This window comes from Myotis daubentonii, chromosome 4, assembly GCF_963259705.1.
Source record: "Myotis daubentonii chromosome 4, mMyoDau2.1, whole genome shotgun sequence".
Taxonomy (NCBI): domain Eukaryota; kingdom Metazoa; phylum Chordata; class Mammalia; order Chiroptera; family Vespertilionidae; genus Myotis; species Myotis daubentonii.
The window spans coordinates 9,813,402-9,840,865 of NC_081843.1; the positions used below are offsets into that span (position 1 = coordinate 9,813,402).

The 27,464-nt window shown below is 50.8% G+C and overlaps 1 protein-coding gene across 3 annotated transcripts; it reads right to left on the reverse strand.

Annotated features, from left to right (window-relative positions):
- Positions 1-246: 246 nt before the first annotated feature.
- On the reverse strand, positions 247-26,717 carry FBRS (fibrosin). 3 transcript variants are annotated; one of them, XM_059692254.1, is made up of 18 exons: positions 25,150-26,717; positions 24,665-24,844; positions 23,961-23,996; positions 23,840-23,869; positions 22,674-22,722; positions 22,289-22,586; positions 20,645-20,946; positions 20,253-20,440; positions 20,095-20,139; positions 19,798-19,893; positions 19,505-19,573; positions 18,684-18,713; positions 18,230-18,301; positions 17,829-17,949; positions 17,644-17,724; positions 16,627-16,710; positions 16,289-16,496; positions 247-370 (listed from the first exon to the last, which is right to left on the reverse strand). In XM_059692254.1, exons 1-18 carry the CDS (start codon positions 25,597-25,599, stop codon positions 262-264), a joined length of 2,448 nt encoding a protein of 815 aa, XP_059548237.1. In that variant the 5' UTR covers positions 25,600-26,717; the 3' UTR covers positions 247-261. The 3 variants fall into 3 exon arrangements, with proteins under 3 accessions (XP_059548237.1, XP_059548236.1, XP_059548235.1); XM_059692253.1 differs by lacking the exon at positions 247-370 and adding an exon at positions 14,311-14,470; XM_059692252.1 differs by lacking the exon at positions 247-370 and adding an exon at positions 14,410-16,179 and having other exon boundaries at positions 25,150-26,714.
- Positions 26,718-27,464: the final 747 nt, after the last annotated feature.

Genomic DNA, 27,464 nt, shown 5'->3' on the forward strand with positions numbered 1-27,464 from the left:
AAAATAGACCTTTAATTATAGAGGCACTCTGTTTTCTCTTCGTAAAAAATGAAACCCAATATTGTAAAGTGTAAACCAGAAAGGCTGTCCTTCACTTTGCCTTCTCAATTCCACTCGCAGAAGTGACCAGTGTTAACAGTTGATCATGTGTCTTTCATGCCCACCAATGGTATCTATATATTGTTCTACAGCTTGCCTTTTTACATTTAATATATGTGTAACATCGTTCCAGGTCAATACATATAGATTTGTGTCTTACTTTTAAATAGCTGCCGAGTAGTCAATTGTGTGGCTCTGCCATGATGCGTAGCTAACTTCGTACCATGCTGTGATGAACACCATTTGTGCAAGTAAATCTATGCGGTAAATTCTGGAAGTGGAAGAGAATTGTTGGGTCAAAGAAGGTGTGCAGTTAAGATTTCATAGAAGATGCTACTAAAAATTGCCCTCCAAAGGGGCTGCAGCCATTTTAGTGCCATCTACAAGGTCTGAAGAGGCCTGTCTGCCACTCCTTCGTCAATATCACTAATTAGCAAGTTCTTAAAATATCTGCTGCAAAAATCAACTGTACTGAATTAAAGTTTTATTTTATCTTGACACAAACTCATATTGAAAAGATATTCTATCTATGCGTGAGGTCAAACCAAATAAGATAAAAATTCCAAACAGTGCACAAAGGTATACAGGAAAAACAGTGTCTCCCTGTTCATGATGTCCCACCCTATCCAGCCCCCAGTGAAAAGCTGTTTATATACAGAGAATCTTGTATGTGTGGATAAAGGGCATTTCCTCCACTAATGTTTCCCCTTTGTTTTGTTTAATCCTCACCCGATGATATGTTGTTTTTATTGATTTGAGAGAGAGAGAGAAAGAGAGAGGCATAGAGAGAGAGACATCAATTGATTGCTCCCCAAGCCCCGCCTGGGGATTGGACCCACAACCTGAATATGTGCCCTGACTGGAATCAAACCCGCCACCTTCCTTTCAGTGTATGGCAGCGGTTCTCAACCTGTGGGTCACGACCCCTTTGGGGGTCAAACAACCCTTTCACAAGGGTCGCCTAAGACCATCGGAAAACACATCTATAATTACATATTGTTTTTGTGATTAATCACTATGCTTTAATTATGTTCAGTTTGTAACATTGAAATTGGGGGTCACCACAACATGAGGAACTGTATTAAAGGGACGCGGCATTAGGAAGGGTGAGAACCACTGGTGTATGGGTCGATGCTCTAACCACTGAGCAACACTGCCAGGAGGCCTCCACTACTGTTTTTTACACCAACAGTAGCATATGGCATGTGCTCTCTCTTCTTTTTTTTCAGATAGGACCTTCAGTACAAAGAACTGGATTAATTAAAATCCTTAATCTGTGACATATTGCTATTCTCTGTTCATGGCCCCCTTTTATTTATTTACTTGTTCTTTTATGCTTTTATTTATTTACATACTTACTTATTTTTTTTAAAATATATTTTATTGATTTTTTACAGAGAGGAAGGGATAGGGATAGAGAGTTAGAAACATCCATGAGAGAGAATCATCGATCAGCTGCCTCCTGCACACTCCCCACTGGGGATGTGCCTGCAACCAAGGCACATGCCCTTGACCGGAATCGAACCCGGGACCCTTGAGTCCGCAGGCCGATGCTCTATCCACTGAGCCAAACCGGTTAGAGCTACATACTTACTTATTAATATTACAATACTGTTGACAATAATTCACATCTTCTATCCATTCAAGCTGTTTCCTCCCTCCCCAAACCAGGAAACACTATCTTCAACTTTGTGTTTGTTATTTTCTTGCCTTTAGTTTTGCGATCTTAGTCTCTATAAGACGATTAAGCAACCTATTGTCTAGTTTCAGTGCTTTCTGAATTTGAGAAAAGGGGTATTATGCTGCAGGTAGTCCTTGGGTTCTTGCTTCCTTTTTTACACTTGATATTGTATTAACCAAATCCACCCATTCTGTTAAGTATGACTGTGGTTCATTCACGTTTCACCCTTGTGCAATATTTCATTTTGTCAAGGTACCTCAGGGTACCTATCCAGTCTCCGGTTGAAGGGCATTCCGGGTTCTTTCTGTTTTGTTTTGTGTGTTTTCCCCTCTCGCTTTTTTGGTTGTTTTGGTTGTTTTAGTTTTGCCATTTGTTGGCTGCTGTTAAGAATACTCATGTCCGTGTCTCCCAGAGCCTTTGTGCGAGACTTGCTCCCGAAGCCCCGACTGGCAGCTCAGTTGGTTAGAGCATCATCCCCATACGCCAAGGTTGCAGGTTTGATCCCAAGTCAGGACACATACAAGAAGCAACCAATGAATGCATACATAAGTGGAACGCCAAATCGGTGTTTCTCTCTCCCCTCCTTCTCCCTCTAAAATTAATAAATATTAAAAAATATTTGCTCCTGGTATCTGCCCAACAGCCGAACTGTTGGATTTTAACATCAGTAAAACTTTACAGGAAAATGATATATTATTTTCCAAAATGCTGTATGGCCCTAACCGGTTTGGCTCAGTGGATAGAGCATCAGCCTGAGGATCAAAGGGTCTCAGGTTCGATTGGTTGCAGGCTCCTCCCCGGCCCGGGCCCTGGTTGGGGCGCATGCAGGAGGCAACCAGTCGATGTGTTTCTCTCACATCGATGTTTCTCTCCGTCTGTCCCTAAAAATCAATAGAAAAATATCCTCGGGTGAGGATTGACAATAAAATAAAATAATAAAAACAGAGTGGCCGTATGGATATATTCTTTTCCACCAGCAGTGTGTAGAAGACATTTGTTCTTCTCAACACTTGGCGTTATTCTACTTCTTAATTTTTGCATTAGGCTTTGTATAAACTGGAATCGTATTGTGATCTTGATTTGTATTTCGTTGATTACTAATGACGCTGAGTATTTCTTCATGAGCTTTTTGGCCACGTTTCCTCTTCTTTGAAATGCATGTTCAAGTCTTCTGCCCATTTTTTACTGGTTTATTGTCCTTTGTTGATTTGTAGGTCTTTAGATGATCGCAATATATATCCTTAAATGGTTACAGGTGTTTGCACATATCTTCAAATTTGTAGCTTACAATTTAATTTCAATATAGTTTCATTTATTAGTATTTTCTTTTATAATTAACCTTTTGTGTTAAAAGATTCCTTTTTAAAATATATTTTTATTGATTTCAGAGAGGAAGGGAAAGGAAGAGAGAGACAGAAACATCAATGATGAGAAAGAATAATTGATTGGCTGCCTCCTGTATGCCCCCTACTGGGGATTAAGCCTGCAACCCGGGCATGTGCCCTTGACCAGAATTGAACCTGGGACCCTTCAGTCTGCAGGCCGACACTCTATCCACTGAGCCAAACCAGCTAGGGCAAGAGATTCTTTATTACCCCGAGTTCAGGAAGAAATACCCTTATATTTTCTCCTAAAAGTTTTAAAGTTTTGTTTTTGATAATTAAGTCCTTATATATCTAAAGTTGATTTGTGTGTATAATGTGAAGCAATGATCTGATTTCATTTTTTCCCCATATGGATGATCATTTTCCCCCCAGCTCCATTGATTGAATAATCCCCACTTGGCTATTTGCCATGCCACCTGTCATTTATCAATGCTCGGCCGGTGTGGCTCAGTGGTTGAGCGCTGACCCATGAACCAAAAGGTCACGGTTCAATTCCCTGCCAGGGCACATGCCCGGATTGCAGGCTCGATCCCCAGTGGGGGGCTTTCTATCTCTATGAAATCAATAAAAATATATATTTTTAAAAGTTCCATATATTTATGAGTTGATTTTGGTGAATTTCTCTTTCTACCAACACCACTTTATTTTTGTTGCTCTAGTTTAAGAGTTCTGGTAGAGCAGGTCTTCGCTCTTCCTGTTCTTAGTCCTTTAGTTCTCCCTAGTTACTTTTTAGTTGGCTTGTTGAATTTCATGAAAAATCCCATTGGTAAGTTTTTTTTATATATAGTTCTAGTGTTCTTTTATATATATATTATTGATTCTTTACAGAGAGGAAAGGAGAGGAATAGAGAGCCAGAAACATTGATGAGAGAGAAACATCGATCAGCTGCCTCCTGCACACCTCCCACTGGGGATGTGCCCGCAACCAAGGTACATGCCCCTTGACCGGAATCGAACCTGGGACCCTCCAGTCCGCAGGCCGACGCTCTATCCACTGAGCCAAACTGGTCAGGGCCCATTGGTAAGTTTTATTAGCATTGCATTAACTCTTACAGATCAATATGGAGAGAATTGTTATCTTTACAATACTGCGTCTTCCGATATCCATGCACACAAGATATCTCCACTTACGTATTAATAATAAATTTTGAAGATCTGAACATTGGGATCTACCTCATATTTTTAAAGGCCCTTGTATTCCACTGTGTGACTGTCAAACCCCTATTTTGGACACTTGAGTTGTTCCTGTTCTCTAGCTCAGAAACAATACTTTGGTGGCTACACACACAGTGTATATGAAAAATAGTTGTTTTTTAAGATTGTTCTTAAAAATTTTATTGATCTTGAGAAAGCGAGAAACATCAATTTGTCCACTTATTTACTTATGCATTCATTGCTTGATTCTTGTATGTGCCCTGGCCAGGGATCGAACCCACAACATTGGCATATCAGCATATTGGGACGACACTCTAACCAACTGAGCTACTGGGCCAGGGCCAGTTTTGTTTTGTTTTTCTGTTGTTTTTTTCAAACTCTCTCTCTACTGCCCTCTTAAGTAACCTGTTCTGCACCCAGTACAATGGCCTCAGGCCTTGTGCCTCATGTATTCCCCAGGAGGCTGGCAGTAGCTCTGTGATACCCCCGGTTGGGGTCAGGACCTCCTAGGGAGTCACAATCGCTTCCCTTGAAGTAGGAGAGGAGAGGTTTGCGCTAAAGTAAACCGATAGCCTCAGATAAGAAAAAATTGCTTTGTTTCTAATGGAGCCAAGCTCTTCATATACATTTCATCAAAGCCACCACCAACCCTAAGAGGTTAGTTAGCATCTTTACCTGACAATTATTCCCACTTTAGCTGGAGACACTGTGAGGCCCTAGTTCACACAGCATTTTAGAGACCTCGACTGGATTCCAAACTGGGGTTGTCCCAGCGGGCTATAGGAAATGTTTATTGGTAAGCAGAGTGGGGTGTGAGTACATCAACAAACACTTGTTAGCTGATTTTTCTCCTTTCAGAGTCCTAAACGGCTCATTGTTTTGTTAATGAAAGTCAACATTCATTTGCATCACGGAGGGCCGCCTCTCCTCTACCTCAGCAGGGCAGAAGCTGGCACTGGGGAGGGGGTGAAGTGGCCAGGAGGCCAGAAGACCTGATTCTTGTTCATCTGCTCTCGGTGCCGAACAACGGGTCTGACACCTCGCTCTATAAATGTTATCTTCAGTACAATTACCCTAATAGGCGCCATTTCCCGGGCATCTACCATGCTCCGAGCACTGCGGAGGCCTTTTTCTTTTGCAGCCACTTTTAATCCCCAAAGTCCAGTGAAGTCCAAGGCCTGTCCCTGCTTAGTAGGTGTGATGGACTCGCAGGCTCCCGTAGGTAACAGCCTAAAATCGCAAAGCAGTCAGCTGGCAGAGCAGGGGTTCAAACCCCTATTTGTCTGACCCTGAACGCTGCCCATCTTGAATTTTTCGCTAAGTTTGGATGAGCCCTGCTATGTTTGTGCCTGGGTTTACTTGTGCATGACAGGGGATAGTCCTACCAGTTTCTCCTGTCTCGCTGCATAACTGAGTATTATGTTTTCATTAGTAGTGCTGAAGGCAAACTAATATTAGTAATAATTCTAACCGTTTTTAGAACCAATAATTCTCACAATAATTCCATTGAGGGAAGTCTTGTTTTTATGCTCATTTGCAGATGAGGAAAGTAAGGTTGAGAAAAGTGAAGTCATTTGCCCCAGGTTCACTGCCTGCTCTGGATGTGACCGTCCTGGCAGTACGCTGGGAGAGGGTGACAGGGCAGAGAGGGCTCCCTCCAAGACTCAGGGCAGGGCCCCCCACCTCTAGGAGGAGTTGGGAGGAACTTAGAGCTTTGGGTCAGCCTTCTCTACCACTGTCCCCCAGCCACCCCGAGCCTAACAAAACGCCTGGCATTTAGAAAGTGCTCCCCAAGCACTCTTCACAGTCTATTCCCCACTCAACAGCCAGCAATGGCCACGCTGACCTCCTGTCCTGGCCGGTCCTCCAGCTCACCCAGCACTGCTGCTGCTTCTGCCTAAAGCATTCCTCCCCCCAGTTTTTTTATTTTGGCATTTTAAATTTTTGTTATGATAATTTAAAACTATGCTTTAATAAAAATTATACATATAAATATTTGTTTTTTTAAAGTTTGTCCACTCCCTAGAAGTTCCTGTTAAGAAAATTTCAGATATCTCTCTAGACATGTTCTATGTGCATGTATATATGCTCCTCCAATACAAATGGCAGCACACTATGCACACACAGTTCTCACCTTAACTTTTAACTGAACACTGCATCACAGAGCTTTTTCTGCTCCACATCTGCAAATGCAGGCGGACCGCTCCGTGGTGTTTATGCATCGATGACTGTACCAAGTTTATTTAATAGCTCCCTGTGGATAAGCATTTAGGTTTCCCCTGGTTTGACAAACAGGGTTTCTGGAGACATTCATTATTATTGTTACTATTATTATTGACTTATGATTAATGTTCCATAAATTCACACTCTTAAAGAATATAACTCAGGGTTTTCAAGTGTATTGTACAACTATTACACTATCTAATTCTGGGAACATTCTTTTTCTTTAAATATATTTTATTGATTTCAGAGAGGAAGGAAGAGGGAGAGAGAGATAGAAACATCAATGATAAGAGAGAATCACGGATCGGCTGTCTCTTGCATGCCCCCCACTGGGGATTGAGCCCACAACCTGGGCGTGTGCCCCCGACCAAAATCGAACCCAGGACCCTTCAGTCTGCAGGCCAACGCTCTACCCACTGAGCAAACCGGCCAGGGCCTGGGGACATTCTTGAACACACACTTTATGGGCTTGTATGACTTTGGCAACAGGTGGCATTTCCAGGGATGTGGTGGGTAAGCTTTGGGGAGATGATTCTTTCCAAAAGGAGAAAAGGGAGACTCATTCATCACCCACAATCAAAAGCCCTGGACCTCGAGGCTTGGAGTCACCACATTACTCATGCTACACTGAGCACATGCCCATGGCAATGACTGTCCATTAGAGAAAATTAGATCCATCTGGATTTTCACACATTTAGATTTGCTTCCATCAGGCCAAGCCCCTAAAGGTTCCAATTAGAACATGCTAAAGGTGGGAAATGCCCCAACAACATGTGTGCTGTAATGTCTCATTTCACAGATCATGCTGTTGTGTGGTCCTTAAAAAAACTAAATCAAGGAATGTCATTCCTCTGCTCCAAAACTCTCCAAAATTTTTTTAAAAGTACAGCCAAAATAAATAAAGTCTGCAATGGCCAGCATCTCACTCACAGTAGAAACCAAAGAGCTTTCAAAGGCCTGCAAGGCCCTGTCTGATCTGGTCCCTGATCACCTCTTCGACCTCATCTCCCATCCCTCTCCCTCTCACCCTGCGCCAGCCACATGGTCCCCCTGGCTGGTCCTCCAGCTCACCCAGTGAATTCCCACCTCAAGGACTGCACACTGCTCTCCCTCTGCCTACGGCATTCCTTTTCCAGGTAACTGTATGGTTCCTTTCCTCATCTCATTCCCATCTCTGCTCCCTTTCATCCATCAGAGAAGCCTCCTTTAATGCCCCTGTATAAAACAGCACCCTGGCCCTAACTGGTTTGGCTCAGTGGATAGAGTGTCGGCCTGTGGACTGAAAGGTCCCAGGTTTGATTCCGACTAAGGGCTTGTACATTGGTTGCAGGCACATCCCCAGTAGGAGGTGTGCAGGAGGCAGCTGATCAATGTTTCTCTCTCATCAATGTTTCCAACTCTCTATCCCTCTCCCTTCCTCTCTGTGAAAAATCAATAAAATATATTTTAAAAAAACAAAAACAAAAAAACAGCATCCTGGAACTTCCAGCTGTGGGCAAACTACGGCCCACGGGCCGGATCCGGCCCGTTTGAAATGAATAAAACTAAAAAAAAAAAAAAAAAAAGACCGTACCCTTTTATGTAATGATGTTTACTTTGAATTTATATTAGTTCACACAAACACTCCATCCATGCTTTTGTTCCGGCCCTCCGGTTCAGTTTAAGAACCCATTGTGGCCCTCGAGTCAAAAAGTTTGCCCACCCCTGTATCTAGCCCATACCTTATTTTCTTCAATCAATGTATATTTATTTCTTCACTTTCTGTCTGAATTTTAATCTCTAGAGAAAAATGCCATTGTCCTTTCTGTTCACTGACATGTTGTTAAAACAGTCTGGTACAGAGTAGGTGATCAATAATATTTGTGGATGGAATAAATGAATAAATAACTTTCATTGGCAAAAGTTATAAACAAAAGTTATAAAAAATCCAAAGACTGGGGGAAGGGCGAATGGACAAAGGATCTGAATAGACAATTCACAGAAAATGAAAACACAAATGGTTTGAAAATCAGGCAAGATGTTCAGCATCACTCATAATAATAAAAGAAGTGCAAATTAAAACTTCTATGAGTAACCATCTTTCACCCATCGCATTGGCAGACATCAAAAAACTTGTCACTTCTCCGCGTTAGCAAGCATGTGGAGAAATAGGTCCTCTCCTACAATGTTGGTGAGAGTGAAAATGGTGAAAGGTTTGCCGAAGACAATTTAGCAGCATCTAAATTTTATTTTTTTTTAAAGAATCGTTTATTGATTTATTAGAGAGAGAGGAAGGGAGAAGACAGAAACATTGATGTGAGAGTGCAACATCAACAGCTGCCTCCTGCATGCCCCCGACCGGAGATGGAGCCCAAAACCCTGGCATATGCCTGGATCTGAAATCGAACTAACTGAGCCACACTGCAAGGGCTAGCAGCACCTGAATTTTAAAAGTATGCTCTTTGGCTCAGCATTTCCATGTGTATAAGTGTATTCTGCAGATTTATTTGCTCAAGTATACAAATATGTGGGTATTCACTGCAGGCTCCATCCCCAGTACGAGGCAAGCAGGAGGCAGCCAATCAATGATTCTCTCTCATCATTGATATTTCTATCTCTCTCCCGCCTCCCTTCCTCTCTGAAATCAATAAAAATATCTTTAAAAAATAAAATGCTATTACCCACAAGAAATAGTTACATGAAAAAGCAATACACAGAATAGTGTGCACCATATGTAAACATTTGTTTAAAAGAAGGAAAGAGGAATTGCTCTGAAGAAACAAACAAGAAATCAATATGGTGTCTCTGGGAAGGGGGAATGCAGCAGGGGAGGAGTAATCAGGGAAAAGAAGGCGACTTTACCTTTCTTTACAAGCTAGGCACTTTTTAAAAACAATATTTTCATCGATTTCAGAGAGGAAGGAGAGGGAGAGACAGAAACGTCAGTGATGACAGAGAATCAGAGCAACATTCATCAGTTGCCTCCTACGCACCCCACACTGGGGATTGTGTCCACAGCCTGGGCATGTGCCCTGACCGGGAATCGAACTGTGACCTCCTGGTTCATAGGCCAACACTCAACCACTGAGCCACACCAACCAGACAACTAGGAACTTTTACTGTTAATTACATTAGCTGCTGTTTTTAAAAAAAATATATATATATTATTGATTTTTTACAGAGAGGAAGGGAGAGGGATAGAGAGTTAGAAACATCGATGAGAGAGAAACACTGATCAGCTGCCTCCTGCACACCTCCCACTGGGGATGTGCCCACAACCACGGTACATGCCCTTGACCGGAATCGAACCTGGGACCCTTGAGTCCGCAGGCCGACGCTCTATCCACTGAGCCAAACCGGTTAGGGCTAGCTGCTGTTTTTAACTTTTAACAATAGCACATAAGAGAAAAACCCAGAGATATCCTATATAATAAAAGCCTAATATGCAAATTGTCCCCTTGACCGTTCGACCTGGAGTTCAACCATTCACTATGATGTGCGCTGACCACCAGGGGGCAGTGTGGAACATGGCAGGGGTGGGTGATGCAGTGCTGGCAGCGGGCGGCAGTGGAGGTGCTGCTGGCCTGGATAGGCCCTGATGAGAGCAGGACTGCAGCGAGATGGTGGAGCAGGTGAGCGGGCAGTGCCAGGCCAGGGCAGGTGTGAGCGGGGCCTGATCACCCCGCTGACTGCCCAGCAGATGGCGACCAGCAGCGGCGGTTGGGGGCCGGGCCACTGCCCAGCTCCCAGGGGCTGAGAGAGCCAGGCGGGGGCCCGATGACTCAGGCAGAGGGGGCAGAGCGGGGGCCCAGGGGCCCAGGTGCTGCCCAGGGCCCAGAGGTCAGCTGGGACCTGCCCTTCCACACCAGATGCTTACGCTTCAATTGCCAGCCAGGCCTAGGGACCACACCCATGCACAAATTTCATGCACCGGGCCTCTAGTAAAAGGATAAGCAGTAAAAAGTTAGTCTCTGCTAAAAAAACCAAATAAACAAAAAAACCCACCCCATAATGATGGGGGTATGTCAAAGGGACACAGGAACTACCTGAAAACTGGAGTAATAAAGTAGTACTGGAGTTTAACCTAAAGTATAAAATAAATATCCATGAAGAGTCATAATTTAAATAAGTGACTGAATAAATAAACAAACAGAGAAGAGACAGATTTGTCATGCAGAAGAATTCCAAATAATTTATGCAGATACTCTGCTCTCAAGGAGGTGGAGCATAATTTCCCAACTCCTGTAGTATAGGCTGTGCATAGTGGCTGCCTTCCAAAGAACAGAATATGGAAAGAAGGGGGAAAGAGTAATTTTGCAGTAGAATCTAACAAGCACTGCCTCAGCCAGGTGATTGAGGTCAACATCAACAGTGATAAATCGTCCTGAAGGTACATACCCTTGAAATGATGTAATGAAAATGGCACTTTACCTTTGCTTCCTCCCCAAACCCATAACTTGTCTAATCCTAAGAAAAAACATACAAATCCTAAGTAAAGGACATTTTAGAAAATATTTGACCAGGCAACAGAAAGAGACTTTGCTTGGGGTGATGGGCACACAATGCCATGTGCAGATGTTTTACTGAGTTGTACACTTGAAATCTGTATGGTTTTGTGAACCAATGTCACCCCCAATACATTAAATAAAAATATTTGACCAGTACTCAAAACTGGCAAGATAATAAAAAGCAAAGGACGTCTGGAAAGCTCAGTTAAAAGGAGCTTAAAGAGACATGATGACTAAATGTAATGCGGTGTCCTTGCAGGTCCTGGAACAGACAAAGGACATTAGGTAAAAACTAAGGAAATCAAGATAAAGTATGGACTTAAATTAATGACAATGCATCAATACTAACTGTAACATATGCAAGATGTTGATAGAAAAAAACTGGGTGTGAGGCATACAGGAACTCTTATAATATCCTTGTAATTTTTCTGGAAATCTAAAACTGTCCTAAATAATAAAGCTTATTTTTAACTTCCTCCCCAATTGTCTCCTTTCTTCTCCTGACTCTGTAAGTCACTTGACGTCTCTGAATTTCAATTTGCCTATTTTGGAATAGGGGGATTATTTCTAATCTTTCCAACTACAATCAGTAACAACTCTCTAATTTAGTGAATTTCCACCGGGTACTAAATTCTGTGCTAAGCACCCTTTTCATGCATTATCCCGTGTGACCATCACAATGACCCTGTGGGCTGGGATTGCCATGTTCCCTGTTTGTCCACCATGGAAACAGGCTGTGACTAGACCAAAGTCACAGAGCTGGTTAGTGAAGGCCAAACTCACTCTGGCCTGTCTGGTGTAAAGGAAAGGCTCTAAACCTCTGTTTTTCACTGGCTCAGGCTCCTCCTTTCTTCTTCTATGCCCATAGACAGATGCTGCCCACCTCAGAGCCAGTTTTGAAAGATGCATACTCCCCAAACTGCTTATAAGTAAGCATTCTCCCTAATGGAGCTCTTAAGATCTGCTTCTTCGACTTTCTGATGAGGAAGGCATCATCAGTAATGACAGCAATAATTCCATGAACACTTAGTCTGTGCAAGCCACTGTACTAAGAACTTTGTGCTTATAAACTTAGTGAATTCATACAGCAATACTAGGAGAAACCATTAAAACTCCATCTTCATACATTTTGGAGGGAATGCAGCCACTTTGGAAATTAGTTTGGCAGCTCCTTAAAATGTTAAACATATGACCCAGCAATTCCATCCCAAGGTACATACCTAAGAGAATTAAGAACATGCATTCGTACAAACACTTATAGTCACAGTAGCATTATTCTTAATAGTTGAAACAACCCAGTGTCCATCAACTGAAGAATGGATAAACACAATGTGGTCTTGTCCATACAATGGAATATTTAGCAATAAAAAGAAATTAAGTACCACCCAAGCCGGTGCTGCTAAGTGGTTAGAGCATTGGCCCTCACACGAAGGGTTGTGGGCTCGATTCCTGATCAAGGGCATGTACCTGAGTTGTAGGTTCAATCCCCAGCCCCGGTCAGGGAGACTGCCGGAGGCAACCTATGTGTCTCTCACATCAATGTTTCTCTCTCTCACCTTCCCTCCCTCCCACTCTCTCTAAAAACCAATGGAAAAATATCCTCAGGTGAGAATTAACAAACAAAAATAAAGCAAAACAAATAAACAGAAAAAATTAAGTACTGATACAAGCTACAACATGGATGAACCCTGAAACAAAGCTAAGTGAAAGAAGCCAGTCAGAAAAGATTGGGTGAATTGTATGGCCTATGAATGAATGATCTCAATAAAGCTGCTTTTTAAAAACCCATTTTACAAATAAACCACGGCACAGAAATAAGCACATTGCTTAAGGGTACATAGCTACTTTGCTGAGCTCATTGAAAGAAACGCACTTCCAAATAGCAGCCTCTCGATGGTGAATGATTTGGGTTTGGTTTTGCTTCCCCCAGGATGGAAGTCATTTCCAGACTTTTCTTTGACTTCTGCCTGCATTAGGATCAGAACGCGTGGAGACGAACCAGTGGAACATAGTGGCTGCAAGGACAGGCCCTAAGGCGGCAGCCCTTCGGATTTTTTTCCTTCTCCCTCTCCCTCTTTCTTCTCACAGTATGTCTTTGTTGCTCTTCTCATAGTAGCTTTTAGGCTCCAGGAAAGCTGGAATTTTATTTTGTTTGCCTCTGTATCCCCAGCCACTAGTTCAGGTCCTGGTTTGATGAAGTGAACAATGGTTGAAATAATTAAGGGCAGTTCAGTGAATCGGGTGAGTTAACAGGGAGGTTTCCGACTTGGGAGCTGGTAACATTTTCAGAGATGGAAGTGGGGAGCACAGTTCCAGGTCTAAGGGATATCTGAGGTTCATGGGAGAGACCTAGGAGAGGGTGGGTACACACAGGCAGATGTTTCACTGAGTGCGTATAGGCACCAGGGTAGTACCCTGAATAGTGACAATGGAGTGGATGGGACAGTGGCCATCTGGAGAGATCGTGCCCCACAAGGGACAGTCATAGGGGAAGCAGGCAAGCTTTTTCAGAAACGGAAAAAAAGGGTTGCCATGTGAAACCTTGTCTGAAGGCCAAGTTTCTCCTGGTCACCTGTTTCTGATTTCTGTTGCAACAATCTAGGCTTGAGTCTACCCTAAAAGTCTAGGGTATGTGTAGTGGATCAGAGATATTAGATAGAAGCATCTTTTCTACGGAGATGGGTTCACCTGGAGCAAGCCTATTCTGGGTGGCTTGAATGGGAGCCAGCCTCTCAGCTTAGTCACTTGTTTTTAATGATTACATCAAAGAATAATGTTAAGAGTAAACAGGTAGTTACAAAATAGTACCTTTGACAGGATTCCATTTTAAGCATATATTAGAGAGAACTGGAGGAATATACCCAACTATCAACAGCGGCATCTCTGAGGGGTGGGACTATGAGGCACTCTCCCTTGGTACTATGTATTTCTGGGTTTGAATTAATAATGATCACGTCTAAAAATTTTTAAAAACATAGGTATTTTCTGACATAACCATGTATGCACATATATGTGCAGGGAAACTCATAGTAAAGGTGCCTAAAGAACATATACCAAATGGTTGACAGTGGTTACTGCTGGACGTGTGGGGCTTGTGTGGGTTCGCAGATGTATAGGAAATGGTTTTGTCTCTTTCGTAGTGTTTGAATCTTATTTAACATGTATTCCTGGGTTGTAAAAACAAAGTGAAAAACTCCAGTGCCCAACACCCTAATCCATCCGTCCATCCAGAAGTAGAACTCTCCCAGATGGGAGGGAGGGGAAAACCTTTGTCAGGACACAGACAGTATTATCTTCACAACCACCCCCCACCCTGACTCCAGGATCCAGCCCAATCCCCAACCCCAGGTGACACACACCGAAAGAGGAGCCAAGGGGCCTCATTGTAACACTCATTTTTATATAAATATCCGCAAGTCATGTTACAGAATAAGCCCCACCTGGGAAAAAAGTCAACATTATGTTTTTGTTAAACTGGCCCCCCGCCTTCTAGGCTGGGCCCCAGCCTGGGGGCACCTGCTGCTTTGGGAAGGCTGAGGCTGCTGCCCAGAGGCTGCTAAGGAAGCTGCCTGTGTGGCCCACCCCAAGCTGACCCCCTTCTTTGGTGTGTGGTACATGGTGACCTTCTCTGGCCCTCCGTAGCCTGGGGCAGGGCTCTGGGCACAGGGCTCTAGAGAGCAGGGCCCAGGAGTCCTGGGGGCACTTGGAAATGGAGTGGGGGGACTGAGCCACTAAGAAAGAAGTAGACTCTGAAGCTTAAAGGTTGAGCCTTTTGGGGCTGGGGCACACAGAGGTCACAGGAACAAGGGGGGGAACCTGGGCTGTCAGCCAAGCAGGAAGCATTTGCACTTCTTTCCAGCCTAGGTACCAGGTTCCTTCCCCTGTTGGTCCACTTCCTGCTGGATCCCATATTCCTAGGGATAAACCCTGGGCCTGCCTGTCCCCTCCCAGCTCCTCCCCCTGCCATCTCCCCTCCCCCCACAGAGAGGCCAGAGGCTAGGAACACAGCACCAGTCTGAGGATTTAATTAACCAGGAAGGGGGGTTATTGGGAGGGGCACCCCTGTAAAAATGTACAAAAGGTCTGGGGGGCTATGTGGAAGGGGAGATAAATATGTACATGGAACTCCCCTTCCTTTAGCCCCTCCTCCCCCAACCCTGAGAGGGCATGAGGACTTGGGTGGTAGGTGAAGGGGAGGGGGGCACTTTGGCCTCTGGCTTAGTGAGCCCTTGGGGAGGCAGGCCAAGGGCCTAGGGGCCCTCAGGGGGCGATGGTGCACCTCAGGAGATCTATGAGCTATGACCTCTGAAATGACCCCCACTCTCATGTATGTGTACACACACACATACACATACACACACACACACACACACACATACACACAATCACACCCCTCTCTAGAAGTGTGTGACCTCTGCCCTCCCAATGACCCCAAGGTTCATCTGATGCTTGATCTCATGGGGGTTGGGGCTCTGTTCTCAGGTTCCATGACCTCAGAGATGGCTGGTGAGGTCGCGACCTCTGCCCTCCAGCCCTGGCTTAAAACCTCAGTTCTAGGATCTTATCGAAAGGAAAGGGGGATGGAGCTTTGCCCCTGCCCCTCCCCTCCCCTCACCTGTCGGCCCGGGCCGGGCCAGGGGCCCTAGGTGGGGAACTAGGCCGGGGGGCGGGCACAAGTGGAGGCGGTGCCCCCAAAAGGGCTCCTGGTGGGGTCTTGCTGAGAAGGTGAGGGGTTCCTGGGGCCGCAGTAGGCGGCGGTGGAGGAGCCAAGCGGCTGTACAGCAGGGGATGGGCAGGCTCTAGACCATACAGGCGGGCAGCAGTCACCGCCCCTGGTCCAGTCAGCTCCTCTCCCGCCTCATAGAAGCGGGGTGGCCTTGCAAGGCGAGGGGGCCCTGCCAACCAGGCTGGCTCCAGAAAGCCAGCACAGCGCTCTGCAGGACCAGGGCCCAGAAAGGGGGGTGGCCGGGGCCTCTCAAACAGCAGGTGAAGGCCCTGAGGCCCGGCGGCAGCGGCGGCGGCGGCCTCCTCTTTCCGTTCTTCCTTTACCCGCACCGATTCCTTGGCTGGCCTGGCCCCTTCCTCACCAGCCCGGGCCTTGGGAGTAGCAGGAGATACTCGGGGCTGGGGCCGTGAGAAGGGGAGGTCCCTGGGGGCAGGTGTGGGGGGAGAGAATAAAGGTACTCCAGAGGTCAGAGGTCAGATGCAGGCTGCGGGGGGGGGGGGGGGGGGGCGCAGGCAGTTTTCGGAAAGCATACCTGTCTTTCTCCTCCTTGGTGATAGAAGTCTCCCTCCGCTCCACAGGCCGCTCCTTGTCTGAGCCTGGTGTCCGGGCGGCCTCAGGGGGCCGGACCCAGGCAGGAAAGGCCAGAGGACTGCGGTGCAGGCGACCCCATGGGTCTGGCGGGGAGACGAAGGCTGGTGGGGCCCCTGGGCTTTCTTTCTGGGCAAAGACGGCGCCGGAGTCTAGACAGAGGGCAAAGTAGAGAGTGACAGGAGCCAGGAGCGGGAGGCCCCAGTCAGGCACCCCGCCCCCTCCTGCTTGAGCACATTAACCCACTGCCACAGCCTCCTACCCACCCTGCCCAGGACTCACTGAATGTGGGGCTGCCCAGGCCTCCAAAGGCCCCGTTGGAGAGGGCAGCCAAGGAGGCGAAGCTTGTGGGACGCCCAAAGGGATCTGCAGGAGAAAAGGACGGTCAGAGCATTGGGCCGCCCACTCTGAGAAGCCCCCAAGAACTGACAGGGAAGAGGCAGATCAGCAAGCAGGCCCCGAAGCCCTGGGCTGCTCGGTCTTAACCTTAACAACCTGGTGCTCGGCACTTCCTCGGGGCAGGCTAGGCAGTGAGCTCTGACATGCACAGTATTGTTTAACCTCACAAGCCCGATGAGGCAGCTCGGATCATTCCCACTTACAGGTGATGAAACAAGCTCCGAGAGCTGAAGTGACTTGCCAACAGTCAACCCAGGGCCTCTCTGACTCCAGAGGTCAAGCGTTTACCCCGCACGCCCCACACCAGCCACCCACACCAGCTCCACAGCAAGCCGGTTACCTGAAAACCTCCGCCGCTTCCTCCCACCTGACATGCAGAGCCCTTCCCAGCTTGACCCTACTTTCATGCACATGTCCCATCGCCAGTCAGAACAACTAACCTTACCCCTACGGGACCTCACAATTCCTCCTCCAGGAACACCTTGCCCTATGCCGTCAGGCTCAAATCCTCCTTCCTTGTCCACCCGAACCCAGGCGAAATCTCCCCCAACAGCCTGCCCGAGATGGCTAGGAACCAGCGGCCCTGCTCTCCTGGGGCTGTGCAGCCTTCCCCCACCTTCCTCTCGCAGGTGGCACATACCCTTTACCACTGGCTGTTCTTTCAGAGACTATCTGGGCTGGCAGAGATGAGCAATCACTATGCCCTTTCCTATCCCATTTTACAGGCAATGAAATCAAGGCTCAGAGAGGGTAGAGTAATTTGCCCAAGGTCAGAGAGCAAGTGGAACCAGATCTACCCCCATTTCAGCTGCCTTTCGGGTCTAACTTCCATCCCCAGCTTGAGAATTCCTAGAAGTCACAGATACGGCCTGAGGTGCCCAACATGCCCTTGGCTCTTACCAATGTGGGTGCTGGGGCTCAGAAAGGGTCCATGGGCCCCGGGAGCTGCCGTGAAGGGGTTGGCTGCAGCGTGGACGGCACCTGGGGCAGAGAGGTGGGAGATTCTGATGAGGCTGAGTGGGCGTAAGGTGGGCCTTGGGTTATATATGGGAACCTTAGGCCCCGAGAGGGCTGGCCAGACTCACCAGTTGCAGTGAAGAGGGAGGCAGCCGGGTGGGAGAGCTCCTGGCCAGTGGGCAGGGCCCCATAGGGCCCCGGAAGGCAGGGCAGGAGGTCGTTCCGAAAGTCAAGCTTGTGGGAGTCGCCCTGCGTGGGACAGGGAGAGGGCAGTGAGGAGCCAGATTTGTCCTCTTGCTCTTCTGCCCCTACACCCCCTCCGAGGGCTGCCTGGCGCCAAGATGGGGACGGAGTGCCTTCTCTGACCACCGTCTAGTTAGCCAGAGAGCCTAGTGCTGATTCGGAAGTGCTAAGGCAGCGACCAGAGATGGGATGGGATGTTTCTGGCCAAGATTCTGCCAAGCTCTGCAGAAGGCAGACCCCCGGAGTTCAGGCAGGCCCGCTCTCCCCAGCCCTCCGGCCCCAGTACCTTCATCTTTTCCTGGTGTCTCAGGATCATGTAAGCCACGCGCACGTGCATGGCACACCACTTCCCTGGTTTCTGCCGCCCCAGAAGGATGACCAAAGGGAAAGGGAAGGAAAGAATGTTCACTCGTCACCCACTCCAGGCCTGGCCCTGGGCCCAGACTTGCCACACATCACCTCCTCTTATCATCCCTACAAATGAGGGTGACTAAGTCCATTTCACAGCCTAGGAAACTGAGGCTCAGAGAGATGAACTGTCTTGCCCAACGTCCCATGACCAGTTACATCTGAACCCAGGTCTCTGGCTTACAGTCCTTTCTCTTTCTGCTGTCCCACATCTGGCTGCCTCCATGTCTTGGATTTCTCACTCATTCTCAAGCATGACCTCCCCACCCCGCAGCCAAACACCCTGACACCAGCCCCAGCCACATGCAGCCTGAGGTCTTCACCACACTCACCCTCAAAGGTGGCCGGAAATGGTCAGGGATCTGGGGATGGCAAAGCAGATTGGTGGCGATTCAGACCTGTTTACTGACCTGGCATCTCATCTCCGCAGCCCCCAAATCCGCCCCCAAACATCTCCTGGAGACCCTGTGTGGCACCCTTAATCCTTTCCTGCTGGTGCTGCGACTCCTTCCCTACCTCTCCCACTCTGAGCCTCTCCCCTCCAGCACCAAGGCCCTGAACCAGGCTCCAAGAAGACGCTTTGCTTGGGAGACTGGGAGTGGTTAGTGGGCAGGCAGAATGATTTCTCAGCAGAAGCAGCTGTCCTGTTAGTAGCTTTATGTGCGGGCCTGTTGAAGCTTTCTTTAGAGAAAAGCCTTTATTCCTGTGAGGGAGTCTGGAAAACCTCTGGTCTAGTCTGTCCTTTAGGAAACACATCCTGTGTTCTTTCACGGTTCCCAGAGCCCTGGGCCCTAAGTGGGAGGGAAGGCTTGGTCACCTCGTGCCACTTCACAAAGGGACAGCTTATCTTTTCACTGTTTTATAGACAGAACTTCCTGGTATGATGTCATTTGGGGGAGAAAAAGTTTTTTAACTTAAAAAAAAAAATCGAAACCACTGCCCTAATAATCTTATTTCTCGGGCAAGTTCATGAAATTCCCATTCCTCATGCCTGGGAAATCCTGTCATTTACATAAATTCTCTCACATCATATTCTCAGGAACACCCCCAACAGGTATCAACAGGAGGGATCAGTCAATGATTCACACTCAGGTCAACCCTGTCTATTCAACAGACCTTCCAATTCCAGCAGGACCTGCCTTGGCCCCCTCACCTGTGTCCCCTTTGGGGGAAGCCCGCTTGGCATTGGCCCCAGTCGTGGTGGCAGCTCGGGGTTCATGCTCTGGGAAAGGGGAGTGGAGAACAGTCAGGAGAGCTGGCACTAGGCAGAAAGGGGTCTGGCACCAAGCTGGGGACTGGCACAGGGAGGAACGATGGCTTTAGGGAAGCGGGGCCACACGGGGAGGGCAGATGGGCATGGTTTGGAGAATGGGAAGAAGGTATGTGGAGCTGGAGGTGCTGGGTTTTAAGGGGGGGGTGGTGAAAGTGTCTAGATTGGGAGCTCACCTTGGGCTGGAAGGCCCCCTGCAGGGAGCCAAAGGAGACGGCCGGCGGGAGGCCCGGAGGGAGGCCGGGCACTGCGGGAGGGAAGGCCGAGTACGGCTGTGGAGAGAATGGGGCTGGTCCAAACTGGGAGTGGAGGTGCAGCCCACGTCTGGTCTGCCCATCAGTCCTCTGGCCTCCACCCTAAAGCCCCCCAGGGAGCTTAAGGCTCTTGCTTTTGAAGCTGAAGACTGGACCCCCAACAGTTAGGGTCACACGCACTAACGCATCTACGCCCACACACCACACACACGCACTCACATTATGCCGGAAAAGGCCTTCCATCTTTCCTGGGTATTTCTCAAACTAGGGAAGAGAAGGGAAGAGTAAGCTGCTAGCCAGAGACCCGGGCCTTCCCCTGAAGCCAGACCCTCCCCCCAAGCCTCTGAGCCTTATCACCGGCCCAACGAGGAGCTCACCATGTGGGGGCCGTGGGGTGGCAGCAGGCCTGGGGGGTAAGGGGTGAAGTGCTGGTGGGTGTGCTGGTGGGTATGCTGGTGCTGGTGGTTGTGCTGGTGGAACTGGAAGGCCAGGGGCCGGGCTGAGCCCCCTGCCCCCACCACCTCAGGGTAGCGAGAGTTCAGGTCCTGGCCGATCAGGTCCTGCTCTGTGGGAGGGGAGGGGGAGAAGGCTTTAACATCTGTCGCCACCTGTCAGCCTCCTTGGGCCCGGGTGACTGGCCTTCCCTTCTGGCCTTGAGCCACTCCCTCCTCAAGCCCTGCAGTCTGCTAAGGTCCAAATGCCCCAAAGCTGACCGGGCCCAAGCCCAGGGTCATTGCCCCCCACCCCCCGGCCAGGACCCCAAACTCACCAGAAAGGGCGTTAGCAGCTGAGGCCCCAGGGTGCCCTGGCACCTGCAGCAGGGGTGGGGGTGGGGGCAGGGTGGGGCCAGGGGAGAACAAGGAGGGGTGGTGGGGTGGTGGGGGGGGCCGCAGCCCAGGGGGAGGAAAGCTGTGGTTGGACAAAGGTAGGGGCAGTGAGGGCGTCGGGGGCCGGTGGGTGAGCTGCGCGGACGAGGAGGAGGCAGATGAGGAGGAAGAGGACGAAGAGGATGATGAGGGGGGAGGCTGAGCCACGGGAGGGGCCGGGGCCTTGGGGGGCGGCCGTGAAGAGCTGGGGAGAGAAGTGGGGAAATGAGTGAGGGGTTGGGAGGTGCCAGCTCTGACAGGAGTGGGTCAGAAGCCTGGGCGATACCTTGACCCTGGTTCTCCAACATGGAAGGTGGTAGAACCCGGCCCCCAGGATGTCCACCCCCGCCAAGGAACCCATCCTCAGACTGAGGTACCTCCCACAACCGACAACCCCCTCTCCCCTCTCTAGGGCTCATCTTCCACACAGCTGCCTCTGATGTCTTTGGCCACATGACCCTCCCTTTTCTGATTCAACCACAGCACAAAACATATCATTCACTTTGACGCTTAATTACAACAGGCCACCTGGGTCCCTACCCTCCTAAGACAGTGGAAGCAGCACCCTGCTGGCCTGACCTAGGAGTTCTAGGTCCAGCTTGCCATGAACATCCTGGGTGACCTTGAGCAAGTCACTGCCCCTCTCTGAGCCTTAGTTTTCTCAATAAGAAAAGAAATAACATTGATGACAATAACAGAGATAGCGTGAATAATAATAGTATCAATAACTCTTACCCTTCAGTGAGCACTTACTGTAGGCCAAGTGCCGTCACTTGTTTTATACGCTAATCCAAGTCTCCAACATTTCCTACCACCTTCCCAATCGCTGCCGCACCCATGTAACCACCTGTACCTTTTACCTCTTTAACATAACTCAGTTTTTCTTTTTAACTTAGCTTCACCCAAGCCACAATGTGTGAAATCAAGGAGATACTAGTCATATTTTTCTAAAGCACATACAAACTGAAAAAAATGTGCTCACATGACATCTGAAATTCTCTCACACATCACTAATGACGAGTGAACACACTTTGGGAAACACTGCATTAACTCACAATTCTCACAACAGCTTTATGATGAAGGTACTATTATTATTTCATTTTACAGAAAGGGGAAATTGAGGCTCAGAAAGGTTAAGTGACTTCTCGAACATCACACAGCCAGGAAGCGGCAGAGCAAGAATTTGAATTCAGGTCCGACTGACACCAACGCCAGCCCTCTTAATCATCATGACAGCATTTCCCAAAGTATGTCCTAAGAACACTATTTCCAGCGGAGGTGCCTTGCAAAGAGGTCTCACCAGCACATAGACTGAGCAACGGCACAAACTGGATTCCCCTGCATGTGAATGCGTAACGCGTTCTGATGAGTTCTGTGGTCATCTCTTCAAGTTTGTGTCACCCGGTGTCTTTCAAACTTTTCAGTCTCAGAATCCTTTTTCAAATCATATCCCCAAGGTACTCTCCCATGTCCCAGCCACAGAACGCAGGGGTTACTGCCAGAAGGACCAGGCCTTTCCAGACCAGACCAAACCCCTACCCACTCACCTGCCAGTGCTGAGGTCCAGGCTGCTGCTGCCATAGGGAGAAGTGCGGATGCCAAAGGGCGAGACCCGAAGCTGCAGCTGGGGTGGGGGTGGCAGACTGGGGGTGGCCGGCAGGGGTGCAGGGGGTGAGACAGGAGGCCGAGGGGCTGGTGGAGGTGGTGGTTCCTTCGGGGGAAAAGGCACTAGCAGCGGATCGGGCCCTGGGGGCTGCTCCTGGCTCCGCTCCAGGCCCGACACTTTAGGGACTATGGAGAGCTTTGCTTCACAGTTCCCATTGAAGGCGCCATGAGGGCCCGAGGCTGCGAGGGCAGGACAGCGAACATTCGATTAAGACCCGCGCTTACCCTAAGTCCCCCATGTCTCCAGCCCCAGCCCTGGGAACCAACCTTTGCTGGTTGAAACAGTAAAGGATGGGTCGAGGTCATCGTCGGAGACCTGGGGAAGAAGGGGGGGGGACACGGTCAGGTTCTGGTCAGGCCAAGCCCTTACCCAGGAAGGCCAACAACTTCTGAGCCTACTAGGAACTGGCAGTGGTGGTGAGTCTATTCCCTCACCTCAGCTGAAATCCACCGGAGACTATACTCTAGGGCAGTGGTCGCCAACCTTTCGGACCTCACGGGCCACCAGTGGTCCGCAGACCACCTGTCGGCGACCGCTGCCCTAGGGGGCCTATGCCTGAGGAAAAAGGGTGGAGCAGCTGAGCCTAAGAATCTGATAGACCAGGAGGCCTAAATGGCGGCAGCACTAAAAAAAGCAAAGAAGCAAGGAAATAAAAACAAAAAGGTATCACTAACTGCTGGCCAACAGGCCTACCTGGTTTATCTGTCTGGTTCATAAGTTTTAGCAAAAATTACAAACTCATTGCTGGTATTTAGAAATCCAGATTCCTCATAAAAATTCAGACTTGCAGCTTCTCTTGAGAATGGGCCCCTGGGCTCACATGGCAACAGTGAGCTAGTATTAGATAGTGGCCGCCCCCTTTAAATGGATGAGAACGCTCTGGTTCATCACAGTCCCTGTCCAGCCAACTTTAAAAATTAAAACAAGACACGTCAGGGAGTACAAATTTAGTTAGTTATAGGGGTAGAGTCCCAACTGCTAGGATCCACTATTTCAAAATAAGCAGATCAGCCTTATTAATAAACTGAAATACACCTTTATAGTGCGTGTCCCTACACTGACCACAATGGTTTAGTAGCCTCAATGCCATGGCCACAGTCTCTGCTGAGACTCTCGTTATTAAAGACCAATGGCCAGGAGGAAGGACCAGCCTGTTCCGGAGCCACGCTCAATGTCGGTGGAGAGCCACGGGTCTCTCTGCGGGCTTCAGAAATGATGGCGCAAGGCAGGGGCCTTCTACTCTCTGGTCACCTGGCTCTAGTCACCAAGGAAAAGAAGCCATTGACTCTCTCAACCCCAAAGATCTAATCCTGGCTCAACTACCTCATCCTTCCACTCAAGGGGAGGCTATCTGCTGCACACAGCCCGCTAAGCTGCAGTTCGTTTCACAGGCCGCACCACCGCCCACCCGACCCGTTCTAGCCCAACTCACCCTCTCGTCCAGATCGCTTTCCGCATCACACTGGGGAGAGAGAGACAGGAGTCACAGAAGGGAAGCGGAGTGGGGCTTTCAGAGAGTCCAGGGGCGGGACGGCACAGGTGGAGGCACTTACTATGTATCCGGCTTCCAGAGAGTGACGGGAGGAGACCTGAGAAGACCAGAGTCCAGAGGTGAGGGAGCTGCCTGGGAGGCCTTTGGGGCAGGTCTGATCTCCCCAGCGAGGCACTCAGGGCCCCTCGTACTCTCCGTTTCCTTTTAGCTGCTTCGGCCGCTCCTGCCCACCCGTTCCCCACGCTCCGGCCATTGTCCAAACGTACCAGGCTCTCCTATCTGTGCTTTTGTCCACAACAACTTCGCCTGGTTTCTCCTCTGAGCAAAACTTATGACTATTCTTCACGGCCTGACTAAGATGTCCTGGGGGCTTTCCCCAACCACAGCCTGTCCCGGCCCGGGCAGATGGAGCGGCTTCCTCCCCTGGTTCCCCGGCGCCCCTGGGCGCCCCTGGGTTCGGTATAGGTGTCTGCCTGCAGGTGGTTTCCTTCCCACTAGCCTGCCACCCCGAGGCGGCAGAGACAGATCTCATTCATTTATGACCCAACGGGTCCTGTGCTGAGGCCGAGCTGTGCCGCAGCAGCAGGCGGGCCTGGGGCAGGGCCTTGTGGACCCGGAGGGAGAAGGGCTCCCGTGGCTGCCTTCATCTGTGTCCGGGAGATGCCACCGCTGTGCGGGGCAGTGGCGTGGTCACTGGAAAACGGGTCTAGGGAAGGGTGTTCCGCCCAGAGTTTTAAAGCGCAGGGCCCAGGAGGACACACGCACCTCTTTCCTTCTCCGCTTATTGGGCCATTTTCGGGCGCGATCCCCGGAGGGCCGGCCGGGCTCCCGATCCGAGCTGTCCCCTGGCTCCCCGGCGGCCCCGCTGGAGCCGCCCCGCTTCCGCTTCCCCGAGTGCTTCAGCCGGTGCTCCAGGCGCTCGGGGGGCTGGAGAGAGGCATCCTTCTGCGGAGGAGGAAGTGGGGCTCCAGTCGACGGAGAAAGGAAGGCTCCGGCCGTCCGGGGGCGACCAGGCTCCCCCAGCGGCTCCGGGCTCAGCGGCCGCCAGCTTCCGGACCCCACGGACCACCGCCGGTCCCTGGAGACCGGCCCGACCGCCTCCCACCCCAGGGCGGGGCAGAGGCCTGGCCAGAGGAGCCGGTTGCTCTGGTTCGGGGTGCCAACCTTCCCCCTCAACTCCACCCACCCGGGCACCGGACCCTCCCCGCGGCCCCTGGGAAGCCCCCGAGGACCCGGCCCTCAGGCCCCACCTGCAAGGCCTCGAGGCTGGCGAAGCTGGCGATGGCGAAGCCATCGATCAAGTCCTCCTCCTCTTCCTCCTCCTCCTCCGGCTCTTCCTCGGCCTCGCCGTCGTCCGCACACCCCCCCTCCTCTTCCTCCTCTTCCCCGCGACTGCCGGAGCCCGCAGGCCGCTTCCGAGCTCGGGGTCGCGGCGGCCGAGGCCTGGGACGGGGCCGCCGCCGTCTCGGGCCTCCGGGCCGCTCTCCAGACGAAGCCGACGACCAGGGCCTGGCGGCCGGCGGCGGCGATGACGAGGACGAGGAGCCGCGCGGGGCAGCCAACAGGGCCCGGGGCGCGTCGCCGCCAGGACCTCGGCGGCGCCGCTGCTGCTCCCGGTCTCGGTCTCGGCGCGAGCAGCGCCGCCGCCGCCGCTCTCCCTCAGCGGCCCAGCCCGGGCCCGGAGCCGCGGCCGTCTCCATGGCGACCGCCCTCAGTGCCGCATCCGGAGGCGACGGGGCCCGAAGCGGCCTGTCCGCAGGCCCAGGGTCGCAGGCGCGGCGTTGGCGGCTGCACAGGGACGAGAGGGCCACGGCTTCCTTTTTAAAGCAGGATCTGCTGGCCCTGAGCTTGCCCCAAGGCCAAGGCCTGGGGAGCCGGCGCCGCCCCCGGGGCGACAAGCCCGAGGGTCCCCACCCCCCAAGTGGGGCCGGTGGGCCAAGACGGCGAAAACGGGGCGGCCGTCCCTTTAAGGCGAAATCTCAAGTTGTCCAGCCCCTAGCCCCTTTAAGACGACCAGACGGTGTCCGGCCGGCCTAGTGCGGTGGCCGCCCCTTGCCAGGGGGTCGAGACTAGTCTCCCCAAAGAAGAGGAAGGGCCGCCCCTTTAAAAGGGACCGAAAGCTCTCCCCGAAACGCAGACCTCCCCTTTAAAAGTGTCTCAAGTCCTCCGGCTAAAAGAGGCCACCCCTTTAAGGAATCCTGGGTCCTCAAAACAGCAGGCCGCCGCTTGAAAGGCTCGAGAGTTTGTTTCCAGTCCTCCACAAGCGGCCACTTCCCCTTTACGCTGAATTTAAAGGACTTTCTGGAGTGGGGAGGAAGAGGAGGTAAGAATCCTCACTCGCTCCAATTCTCCCAACAGCAGTTTTCAATTTGTCAGCTCCTGTTCGGCGGCTTCCCCTTTAAGGCTGGCGTTGTAGTCTGCCGAACTCAGTGGCCACCCCTTTAAGAAGATTTAAAGGGGCCTCCTCCAGTCCCAGCTCTTCCAGCCTCCGCCTCCAGTCGCCATGAAAGGCGCGAGGGGGGGGCGGGGCCGCGGGGGCCAGCCCTCCAAAGCCCCGGATGTGAGGCAACAGTGACGGGTAGAGCTTCTCTGTCTGCCGACATAAAAGTCTCTTCCTCCTTTCTTCGTCTCTGTATGACGCGCTCCTTAAGGGATCCGAAACAGCCGTTGGTCAGCGGGGGAGCTCCAGCGCACCCTCTTGCTGTCTCCCTTGGAGTCTTGGGCCTCTTCTCCGCCAGGACTTCCCTACCCCCCTCCCTCTTCCTCAGCCTACGCCTCCTTCCTCTCTCTGCCTCCTCCCACTCTTCGCCCCCTTCCCCTCACCCCTCCGCAGGCTTAGTCGTTGATTGGTGGAAAAGTGCACGTCAGGGAGGGGGCGGAGTCAAACTCGGGGAGTGGGTAATTTGTAACCGCCCTCAAGTTCCGGATTGGACGTACGTCAGATTAGTTCCGTCCTCCACCGAGTCTCGTGACTCGACTGGCTCGGAGTAGGTGCCTGGGCGGTCCTGCAGAGGGTCCCGCCTTTTCCCGGTCTCCGTTCATTGGCCCACCATCTGACGGCGTCAAGGCCAAGAGTCCGGTGGTGCTGCGCGAGGCCTGGGGGCGGTTGGCCGCTGGGCGGCGCGGCTGCGGAAGCTCCCCGTCGGCCCCCAGTGGCGCCGTCTCCCTTTCCGCCGCTGGGCCGGGCCCACAGGCCGCCTGGCTGCGCGCGCACGCGCCGCGGCGCTGACGTCGGCGGGCAGCTCGGCAGCGTTAGCTCCGCGGTGGAGCTGGTGGCGACCGCCGGACGCGCAGGGAGGAGGCCGCGTCGCCTGTCCTCTCGGTTCCGCGGGAAGGTGCGGGCCTGTGCTCTGCGCGCGGACGAAAAGAAACCCCTGGCTCCGCTGGGCCGGGCACTTCCTCGCGTATCGACTCGCTGGGTAGTAAGAATTTTTGTAGGAAGATACTCCTACGAGCCCCATTTTACAGAGGGATGGGGACCGGCCACCAATACTTGGTTCCCTAGCCGGGATTTGTACTCGGCCTAGCCCAGGGTCTCTGGCCTGTGCTCTCAGCCGCCGCCGTT